This window comes from Poecilia reticulata, linkage group LG1 (assembly GCF_000633615.1).
Source record: "Poecilia reticulata strain Guanapo linkage group LG1, Guppy_female_1.0+MT, whole genome shotgun sequence".
NCBI classification, from domain to species: domain Eukaryota; kingdom Metazoa; phylum Chordata; class Actinopteri; order Cyprinodontiformes; family Poeciliidae; genus Poecilia; species Poecilia reticulata.
The window spans coordinates 23,139,507-23,150,987 of record NC_024331.1 but is presented as its reverse complement, the minus strand read 5'-3'; the positions used below and the strand labels follow the sequence as shown (position 1 = coordinate 23,150,987).

The 11,481-nt window shown below is 41.9% G+C and overlaps 1 protein-coding gene across 2 annotated transcripts; it reads left to right on the top strand.

The window, feature by feature from the left end:
• The first annotated feature begins 235 nt into the window (after nucleotides 1-235).
• Nucleotides 236-10,999, top strand: misp3 (MISP family member 3). 2 transcript variants are annotated; one of them, XM_008415759.1, is made up of 5 exons: nucleotides 238-343; nucleotides 739-879; nucleotides 3,865-6,257; nucleotides 8,278-8,351; nucleotides 10,331-10,999. In XM_008415759.1, exons 3-5 carry the CDS (start codon nucleotides 3,935-3,937, stop codon nucleotides 10,424-10,426), a joined length of 2,493 nt encoding a protein of 830 aa, XP_008413981.1. In that variant the 5' UTR covers nucleotides 238-343; nucleotides 739-879; nucleotides 3,865-3,934; the 3' UTR covers nucleotides 10,427-10,999. The 2 variants fall into 2 exon arrangements, with proteins under 2 accessions (XP_008413973.1, XP_008413981.1); XM_008415751.1 differs by lacking the exon at nucleotides 739-879 and having other exon boundaries at nucleotides 236-343.
• The last annotated feature ends 482 nt before the right edge of the window (nucleotides 11,000-11,481 follow it).

Sequence of the window (11,481 nt, the reverse complement as noted above, 5' to 3'; positions counted from 1 at the left end):
TGAAATCTTCGCGTCTCTCCAGCGTATTGTTTCATTTACTTACACGCTCTGATATTGTTACGCACTAATTGGATTAGTACTTTACATTTTCAAATCCCCGTAAGCCTGGAGTGCACGTGTTCCTGCGAACACACACTCTCTGTTCTTTTCTGTGTATTAGTGAATGTGCGTGCAGGGGGTTCAAGGAAGGTACACACACACACAATGGTAGGGAATACAAGCGCCGGAGAACGGAGCTGTGAGCACAAAGATTGGATTTGTGCTGATGACCTGAAAGCAAGCGAAGAGTTTCAGGCGCTTGTTTCTGTCAGATAGAGGCAGCTGGAGGGCAGTTTGCTGACAGGTATGTGCAACTGCAATCTAGTATTCTTCCATGCTTTGGTCTAATAGGAAATTACCGAACACAGATCTAAATTTATGACTGCCAGAAAAAATTACTGCAGCACTGGAACTTAAGTCAAATGAGAGCAGTGTGTTTTGTCTTACAGTAGCTAAAATGAATAGAAAGACGATGAATTATAAATAGGATTAAAACTATTCCATAGCAAGATTCTAGCAAGGGACAAACTAAATAGATTTTTCTTTTTGCTAAACGGCCTTAGATCGAAAACTGCATCTGGACGTGGCTCACCACAAAAAACTGTGACCATGTTTATTTCTAAGGGGGCTTCTTGCGGCTGTGTTATTAATAATGAACGTGATTTTGCTGTTCTTTTGAAAGAGTGGCTCTCGTTGCAGATAATGAGGAAAACATGGGCTCATTACGTAAAAGAGCTCTAATCCGCTGACATCCTGCAACTCCACAAATGAGAGTTTTCGAGAACCTCCAACCCCCTGCTTCCTTTGTAGGAAATAAAACCAAATCGTGCATCTCACCAGGTGTGGAACGCCTTTTGTTTCTTGCAGCAAATGAGAAGACGGGAAATGACTCATTACAACATGCAAAGCTTTCACACTCCAAAGTAGGGAGATTATCATTAGCATGGCTCTATAATAACAGGCAGTTTGTTCTGCTGCTGCAGCCCTGCAGGATCCGAGTACTAGAGTGTTTACAAAACTGGTGATACCCTTTGTGAATATGTTTTGCATGTTATTTTTATTTGGATTTTATCTGACATACTAAAACAAAGCTTTCCACGATTGTGAAACTTCTTTCATTTAAAACTACTTAGCAGAATCCCATGCAAGAAACTGCTTTCACACTCACCTCACTAGTAAACAGAATCCACATGCCTGTAGTTTTATTTCAGTATTAACCCAGGTTTGTTGGAAATGGTTACCAAGTCAACCGCATCATGAAGAGCAACACGGCAGGCAGATTAAACTTTCAAACCTTCCAACACTGGTTGGGCAAGGAGAGCATTAATGTCGGAATCAACCAAGAGAAAATCTGTGAAGAGCAACAAACCAAAACAATGCCAACTCAAATTTTTTGGACTAGACTCAAAATGTCATGTGTGGCAAAAAACTAACCCTGCACATCGCCAGGAACATTCAGGCCTCGTGATGGAACATTGTAGAAGCATGGTCAGGCAGGAATTTGGAGAGAAAATGGGTCAAGCTGAATAGAGTAATCCTGGAAGAAAAAAAAAAAAAAGCTGAGACTGTAAAAGATTTGAACCTGTGATGGAGGTTCACCTTCAAACAGCAGTCAGTCCTAAACATACAACCAGAGGTACAATGCAATGATTTAGATCAAAGCTCAGGTGTGTGTTACAACTGTCCTGTCCAGGTATAAATTCAGTTTATAATCTGTGGTTAGCCCTGAAAATTGATGTGTTTAGATGATCTCTATACATCTGACCAAACTCAAATCGCATTAAAAAATGTATTTTATTTAATAGCAGAAAACTGCTGCAAAAATTAAAACTGTTGCCTTCACATTAAGATATAGATCTATTTCATAACATTTTATGTTGAAAACTGTAATTCAGAAGCAGACGTTGATCTAGTATCGCAACATATGTCAACTACCGAAATCACTGAAAATGACATGTCTCATTGATATTAAACTAGGACTCAGACAATAGTCTCCTTTAGACTGAACATGAGTGACAAGAACCCAAGGTTTCCCTTTATTCCTCCTGAGTCTAAAACCAGCCAGTGTACATTTCATAATGGGCTCTGAATGGAGCACTCTGTGCACATAATAAGCTGCTTCTGGTCCTTCTCATTTCCAAAAACAACAGAAAAATGCCTGTCATATAAAAGGACTCCAGGAAGCCGGACTTCTGTTTCAAGACCGGAAACCAACCTTGAAATGATGGTGGAGTGCTGTGTCTGCCACAGCAGGAAGTAGAGTGCTCAATTTCATCACCAATAGTCCAGAAACTGCACACACTTTAAACACACTCTGCAGCTGGCGAGTGATGCGCTGCTCTGTTGTGGATCTGCTTCTGCTGTTATTATTGTTGCCTCACTGTTCTCCATTCTTCCTGCCTATGCCCTATGTTGGGCCTTTTTATCTCCACTCAAAGGGCTGTGTGTTATTTGTCTATCGTCCCAATTCATCCAGCACTTGTCCCAAGATCTACATACCCCCTAATGATCAGTCATGGCACACGAATCCAGATTTGTCTGACTGACTTTGCAAGTGTTCATCATTTGTGGCAATTTGTTAGGATGCTGAACGAAAGTCTACGTGTGTGAGCACAATTCATCATAAGGGATGAGTTTAAGGACAATAAAATGGCAAGTGTGTGTATATGTTACAGAAACAGGGTTGGTGCGTGTGTGTGTGTGTTATCCTGAGCTATTCCCCAGCCTGTAAGATGATTACAGAAAGTTGTGCTCAGCAAAAAACTTTATTCTGCTACCTTGAAGCCAAAGCCTTGTGAGGCGTTACTGCCACTCTCTTGTAAAGCGGGAGAGCTCTTTCTGCTGTGAGAAGAAGACGTAACCATGGTTTTATATGCTCAACTCCAGCGCAAAGGCGGACAGTTTGTTTGCGAATCTCTGCTGAGTTCGTTGTCTTTAAAAGTCAGCCAGATGACGATTAAATGAGCTACAGCTGAGCTGTAGTTGAAAGATCATAAGCTCATAATTTTAATGCTATATTTAAACGGGACAATGCCACGCTCAAATGAGTAAAAAAAAAAAGGTTACTTTATATTTGTGGTCCCCAGTAGTTCAGACACAAACAGACAAACAAACACATGAGAATAAACACACACAAACCATCACAATCAATTAATTCACAACACAAATGAGACAACAAAAAAATCATGTTGAGAAGTAGTTATCGACATAGCGATTCAGGCACAGAGGAGTCTACATAACATTTGATTTCTTTGTTGCTGTGCATAATTACAAATCTGACAGTCAACAAAGCAGCTTCCACAGCACGACTTAGTTCTGAGGCAATGGCATCTGATTAATCCTCGTTTGCATACTAACTATTTAGCAACTGTTTGCTTGTTGAAATGTATTTATTGGAATTAGGTACACAAGGAGCAAGTTGTTTGTATCAAAACATCAGTTCACCCCCCCCCTAATAACTTTCATTGTGAGGTATGTCGTTCAAATGCCAGATAGAAACTGAAGTTTTTACGTTTGTCATCTGAATTTTTATTTTTAGTTCACCTTTATTTTACCAGGATAAAAATCCCATTGAGACTGAAAAACCCTTTTTTATAACTGCGTGCCCCTCTGTGATCAGCTTAGGCCATGTGAAATATTAGAGATAGCATTCAGCATGTCAGGATTTCTGCACAATAAATGTCACACTGAAAACAGATGATGATTCATTCAGCGGTGCAGGCACTGCAATAATAGCATTAAAAGTGGCTGACAATGTTCTGTTGTTAAACTCTGCTAATCACCATGCTGTTCCTCTCTCCCCTCTGCGCTCCCCCGTGCTTTTAGGGTTGACTGACTGGCTGGGGGCCCAACAACCTGATTGCTCAGAACATTTTACATCAGCAGTCGTGCTGCCATGGAAACAAAGCCCACAACCTGGCAGGAGCAAGGTCTTTTCACTTCTCTAGTTGAGATGCAGGGTGAAGAGGGCGCAAGCGTGGGCCACAGTGTTCCTCTACGAGAGAGAAAAGCCCCCAAGGCAATGCCTGAGGAGGACTTAGAAGCCCCGGAGCTTGGAGTCAGACTTGAAGCTCCACCGGAATGCCAGACAACCAAGATAATAGAAATGGTTGATGTAATCAAAATTGAAAATCAGAAATCCACAGATATTATTCAGCGGCCTATGAGAGAAACACGAGAAGCTATGACAGAATTGGAAAGAAGGCCTAAAAAGTTCTCAGATGCACAGGAGGAACCTAAAGAAGCAGATAATTTCTGTGAGAAGGATTTCCCGCCTCCACCGCCGCTCAGTGCCTTATCAGCAGCAGAGTGTGGTGAGAAAGAAGGGGCTTCTAGCCTGGAGGGTGAGGTGGGGGAGTGGATCAGTGAAGCCGAACCAACTGAAGTCACTCAAGAATGCGCAGAGACACCCAAACTTCTTGAGCCAGCTCATCGGGATGCAGACATAACATCACGGTTGAATTCAACAGCACTAATGAATGCAGGTGACAGTAGAAGCAATAAAACTGAAACTTCTGGGTCTCAGTCTGCCCGACGCTGTCTCTCCGACATGAGCAGCTCAGACGACAGAGACGCTATGAACTCTCCTCCTTTTGCCGATGAAAGTGAAGAAGAAGAGGGAACAGGTGGAGATGTAACAACTTGTCAGCACCGATCTGCTCCACGTGAGATGAGCTGCGTGAGTTTCCAACCTTCATGTTCCAATCGTGAAGAGACTGACTCAGTCCTGCCTGCAACGGATTCAGTCAGACAGGAGGAGGCAGTGTTGCCACAAAGTCAGTCTCAGCTCCGTCCCAGGAGATTAAACCAGGAAGCTGCACAACAGGTGTTTGGCCAGGGATCTCCACCTGGTTCGGCTGTTGCCATGGAGCTGGCCAATCAGGGAGGGGAAGCCTCTCAAGGCCATAGTTGCGTTGCAGCTGCAAGAGAAAGGAGCAGCAGGGTGGGGGAGAGGACAGAGGGTGAATATGAGCAAACAGGTGGAGTGAAAGGGCAGAATAAGAGCAGAGTTGAAAAGAGCAGGACGGCTGTGAGGTCACAGAGCAGAGGGCTGTTCAGGTATCTCCAGGCAGTGCAAACACAAGAGCCCAAGGCGGAAAACAGCTGTGGTATATCTCCTACAGCCAACAGAGACACCAGGATGAGGAGTGACACGTATGATGATAGCCAGAGTGACAGCGGAGTGTCAGCAGACTTCCACTCATACAGGACACAGGACAGCAGCACCAGCATGTCTACGGACTCTCCGGGCCCTGTCTCCTCAGAGACCCCCATCGAGAGGGAGATCAGACGGGCCATAGAGCGCGAGCAAAGCCTGAGGAGATCCAGAGGACTTCCGAACCAACGCACCTCTCCAGAGTACGTAGAAGTTCCTTCCAGAAAAAGTCTTAGCATGTCCTCCACTTCCAAGTGGTCCCAGAACAAGGACAGGGAATTTGCAGGCAAAAAGATGCAGCATGAGATTCACGAAGAGACTCGGAGGGAGCAAGACCTGGTCAAGATTGGGAAAATCCCTGGCTTCTATGACAAAGGCACAGTCCGCCAATTAAAAGAGAGGAAGCAACTCTTTGAGACCTTGCAGATATGTCCAGAATCGCCATTGACATTCTCACCGAAAAGTAAGACCCCATCCTGGTCATCTGGTAGCAGTGAAGATTTGAATTTAATTTTGGAGAGTCAAGATGAATCTGGGACATCCACCCCAGAACATAACACCTACACAGAGAGAAAACCCACGACGGTCAATACCTCACAGAGCCAAACCTCTGCCAAAGGTTTAGACCGCTCTGGTCTCAGAGGACCAAAGCTCTCAGAGGGGACCGGCTGTCAGATCATCATCATAGAAAATAGCCGAACCATTCCAACACAGAAACACTACAAAGCCAAAGCAGAGGCAAAGACCAGTCCAGCTCTTGAAACTGGAAAGGATTTCAACTCAACAGAAAAGACAAGAAGCTATGATGGGCTGGTGAAGGTAAAGAAGGAACAGGAGGAGAAAGAGATCTCACCGTCCAAGGAGAACCCTTTTTTCAAGCTCCGTTCCTCGACTAATTTAGATAAAGTGAGGCAGGATATCCAAGAGGCCAAAGACAGGGAGAAGGAGCTTCACACTTTGCGGCTCAGCCTGTATGGGGGAATCAATGGTGCCGAATCCCCCTCAGAAAAAGAAATCCCAGCTCCCAGTCCACTTCCCAATGGTAGCAGTGGACTATATGAAGGTTAGTGGATCAATTGTTGTAAAAACTGATTCTGCATGTGTCAGGGAAAACTCTGCAACTGCTTTTGTAACCACATTACTTTATTCCTTTGACATCCGTGGAAAATCTCAAAGATGTGCAAACAAGCGTTAGCATTCTGGCCTGTCACGCTAACATCAGAAGCTGTGAAAGGGAAAATCATGAGTCATACAGTTTGACTGTGTATGAAAGCAGTGAAGGTTGTTGAAAAAAAGTCTGTCTGAAGTTTTAATTCATTAATAAGTAAAGACAGAGTCTCATCTGTAGCTCAGCATAGAATTAGGGTTGACAAAAAGAAAAGAAATAACACTGAACAGCCTGGGATATTCTTCCAAGATCATCCTTTGAATCTTTGATCAGGCCAGTAAGCAATAAAATTATTGATCTTAGGATCACCAGGTTTAATCAAAATATTAGTGTGCAAATTATTGACACTGTTAAAGTGTAGTCTTTTGTAGACTTCCCTCTCTTTGTCTTATGTGTCGCTTATGTGTGAATTAGGATTAGACAGTCATTCTGGTAAGTAAAAAGTTACTCATAAATATAATTATTGACTTAGTTTGGTAGATATTTGGCTGAATCTTAAAGAATATCTTTAAAACTTCTGATACTTGAGCTGTTTGATTGGTTTCTTTACGGGCCCTGACAATATAAAGCTTAAACTTAGGTGGGATGATACAAGCTGATGAAGGCGAGAACAAAAAGAGAGAAAAATAAATTTCTGAAGATCATCAAAAAAAAAGGCAGTGGTGATCATAAGCCTGGACGAGGTCCAAACATGTTGGGATGGGTTGGACTCCACCAATCATCTTTATATGTACAGTAATGACTGGACTTTGAAATAAATACCAATAAAACGTTTAAACTAATAGCAACAAGACAAAAACAATTAAACTTTAAGCAGTTAAATGAATCTGTTATGTTTTTTGGTCCAAATGTTGCTACACTACATAATGCTAATAAAATGAAATGAAATAAAATGTTCTCACCCAGCCTGATAACATCTTTAATAGGCTACACTGTCAACAAAATGGGCCATAAATTCAGGGTGTTTAGCATAAAGCACTCGTATTCAAATCCAGGGTTGACGATGATACATTTTTTCACCAGAAAGGTGTATAACAATAGAAACTAAATAGCATTTCATTTGGAAGGACAACACCACAAAGGCATTGAGTTAAAGGTTTATTGAACGAAGAGGATGTTATGAATGGACAGCGTGAGATGAAGGATCACCTGGGGAGACTTGCTGATGAAGGCTTGGGATGAGGAGGCTCGGAGTAGGGGCGCAGTCTTCTGAATATTGACTTTTTCTGAGTCTAACTCCAAGATGCAATATGAAACAAAGAAGGGAGGTGAATGAGGAAGAGAAGGAAGAGAGATGAGGCAAAATGGGGTTGAGGGTGGAATTGAAAGAATGTGACAGACGGAGGAATGGGTGAAGTGGGAATAAGCAGATGTTCCTTTTATTGGAGACATTTTCAGGTTTCAGCGTCCGAGGAACTCTCGGGGTACTGAAACCCTAACCCTAGCCCTTTTCCCATTGTCCTCTGTAATAGTTAAATGAAATGAGAGCCATTTTAAAACAAGTCCTGAGTGCTGATCTGACATAAAACTGAGGGCTGGAAACCACAGCTACATTTTATGTTTGATTACATTTCTGGAATAAAAGGTTAATGAATAAAAGAAGGCAGCAGTCATTTCAGTTTCAATAAAAGGTGGCAGAAAATGACCAGGGTGTGCCGCGGTGCAATTATATGTCCATGACGCATTGCACTTTACATAACATTTCTTAATTGTGCAACCTTTTTATGCTCCTTGGTATCTACTGCAATTATTTGTTTCTATTATATTGGTCGTCAGTGAAATTCTTCTCATGATAGTCTTTACTTTTACTGCCTCCTCATTAAGCAGTACTGTAAGCAGGGTCAGTCTGATAGGAACCATTGTGCCACACTGTGCTTTTTGTTTATCCTGTAATAACTGTTTCTGTGTCTTGCAGGACAGCAGACAGTGGACCAGGTGTCTGTGCGACCGCCTGTCCAGGATGAAGAGGAAAAGATTTTCCACCCAGAGGTGTGTTGGCATTTTAGTTTCCTTCCTTTCACCACTGCTTGCTTCTCTGCTTATAAGGGTTTTCCACTTTGTAAACGGCTGGGCCACTCTGCTACGAACATGAAAATGTAGGCAAATCGTCTCCCAAAGTCTCTCTCGATTGCTGCACAGAAAAACAAACTAAAGCTTTTCTAACTCTGTGTTTATGTGTTAATTAAAACTATGCATTGGGGGTTAAAGCAGTCTCCTAGCAGCATGATTATGAACATTTCTGTAACTGCTCTGGACTTTAATATATAATTATCACGTTTCAAAACCTCTCGGGAAGATGTCAGCGTTTCTTTTGCGCCAAATATGGGACACAAATATCTGATAAGGTCCTGAACACACAGCAAGGCACTTATCTTTGTAGATAAGGGAAGAAGGCAAGCAGCCCTACGACTGAGACAGAGAGGGAAGGAAACATGGAGTGTGGGAAGTGGGATTACGTGTGTGTGCACGTGTGTGTGCACGTGTGCGCGCGTGCATTCGACTCCAGAAGGGAAAAAAGGGGAGTCGTTTTGTAATGATTGACTTTTGTAACCTGTCTCCTGGGCTCTAAATCGCTCTGAAACGAATGTGTCTGTGATTACACCTGAGTACCGCTGTTTAATTTGGCGAGGCATTAAGGTGTGGGGCTTTAGCTGCATGGTTTGATCTGACATCAGCATGAGCATTTTACTCCCTTTCTTCGTCTGACTCTCCTTCCCTATTTGCTTAATGCCTCCGGCTTTCGTCCGATATGAGTTTAAGGATGAAGTCGGGATTCGGCAGGAGAGACAGGCCCTAATTGTTGACTTAGTCATACTGAACATGGCCTAGGATCAAAGTTGCATTAACTCCTTGCTCAGTGTTGCATTGTTACAGAATGATGGGCTGTAGAAGAAGCACCTTCATTCTGTTATTACCTTTACAGTGCCTTGCAAAAGTGTTCAACCCCTTCAGTATTTTCCCACTTTATCATATTTCAACCAAATATTCCAAAGATTGAGATTTTATGCTGCAGAGATAAATGTTTGAAAAGCGTGGCACCATTTTTGCACATCCAGTGATGGATTTTTTGACTGTTTTTCTTTAGAATATGTGTGAATACCAAATGTTTTGTCTTGCCACACACTGTCACTTGGATTTAGTCCTCAAAACCTGTCATGTACTGGGACATTTTAACATATGGATATGGTTTGATGTGAACAATTCTGTTGTAGCTCTGGCTGTATGTTTAGTGTCCTACTGGAAGATAAACCCCCTCCTCCCCTTTTCCTTCTGCAGCCACCACAGTTTTCCTCCAGGATTGCCCTGTATGTAGTTCCATTAATATTTGTCTCATCTCTGACCAATTTTTCTGTCACTGCTGAAGAAAAGTGTCTCCAAACCATGAGGATGTAGTACTATGTTTCACTGTGGAGATCGCTCTAAGGTCCAATAAGGATTCATCTGCCCAATGCTGTGTCTGTGCTTTTAGCAAACTTTAAGTGAAACTTCTTTTGGATTTTTTTCAACCAGGGCATTTTTTTTTTGCACCCCTTCACAAAAGAAGGCTAGTTGTTGTCTTGACAGAGGATTCCCACATCTGTGCCGTGGCTTCATCCTCCAGAGTTATCACGAGCCTCTCTGATTAATGCTGTTTTGGTCTGATCCCTTAGATTAGGTGGATAGTCATATTTTTCTTGGATTGCCATTGTGCAATATTCTCTCTGTAGATGAAGGATTGTGCTCTACATGATGGTCAGAGCTTCAAATATTGAAATAGATGGACTCTATTTACTAATTAGGAACATTTCAAAGGGAGTTAACTGACAGTACCACAGTACAGGGAGTTGAATGCAACTATAAGCAACAGGATTTTAGGTATCTATTAGATTTTAGGAAACCCCCATCTTCTTTTCCTTTCACTTAACATTGATGCCTCACGTTTCCTTGGCCATAGCTTCTTTGTTTATCTTAATCTGTTTTCCATCCAGGTTCGCAAGAGTCCCAGAACTCCAAGACAAAAGAATCCTCTAGTGCAGCTGTGGGAGTCGGGCCTGATCAACAACTACAACCTGGAAGACGACTGAGGGTCAGGGAGGGTTCACAGAGACCTACATTTTCTTTAATTATGGGGTGAAATCAAAACAGAAAGTGATCGGTGTGAAGAAGGAGGAAACATGAAACGGGAGGCAGCAGCATCAGTGATGAAAAGGAAGTAACATAAAGCAAATCAGAAAGACGTCGAGGATTAAGGCGAGAAAACGGGGCCAGGCAGGCTGGGAGCAAGACAAATGGCAGCAGAAGGAAAACGCTGCCTTTTTCTTCAGACGACAGGAGAGAAGAAAGACTGTGAGTCAGGCCACTGTGTTGCCTGCTGGCCTGCTTCTAATGCTGCAAAGACAAAAGACAAAAATATATATATATATATCGTTAAGGAATAAATGAAGATGACGAATAACGCAATAGAGACCAAGCAAATTATAAGAAAGCAACTGTTAAATCATGTTGGAGGTCTTTTTATTTTGATTTTCTTAAGTAATAATAAAGTTTAACATTTTGGTTTAAAAAGTTATAACTGTTAATTTTCTGAATAATGTACGAGGAAGCTGTATTTATAACAAAGTCCATGGAAATACTTTAAAAAAATAATGAAACAAATACTTTTTTTCATGCTTCTTGTTTTCTCTGTTAAATTATTCGTTTTACCATCTAACGAAACACATTGTGAATATGTCTTCTAGCGTAATGGGTGCATGCTTGTTTGGCGTCGCTTGTGATCTTCAAGCGAATCAGAAAAAAAAAAGAGGAACAGAAATCAATACGGAGATAACCAACTGCTTCCATTCGTTCCTATTCCCGAAACAACAATTACCGCCTTTTCATCAGAGCTGCAAGTGTCTTTACAAAAAACACAAACAACGCTTCACCTTTATTATTCACCTCTGATTGAACAAAAGGCTCCTCATACGTGTAATGAGCAGGATGAGGTTTACTTTTTGTTTCCTTTGATTTAGCAGCTTACTTCTTCTGTTGCTCACGATTTCATTGTTTATTTAGGTTTAAGCAGGTAGTACAAGAGAGGACATTAAAATTGTTTGTTAGAGGATTAGGTTAGGTGAAGAAGAATCCATCCTTATCATTT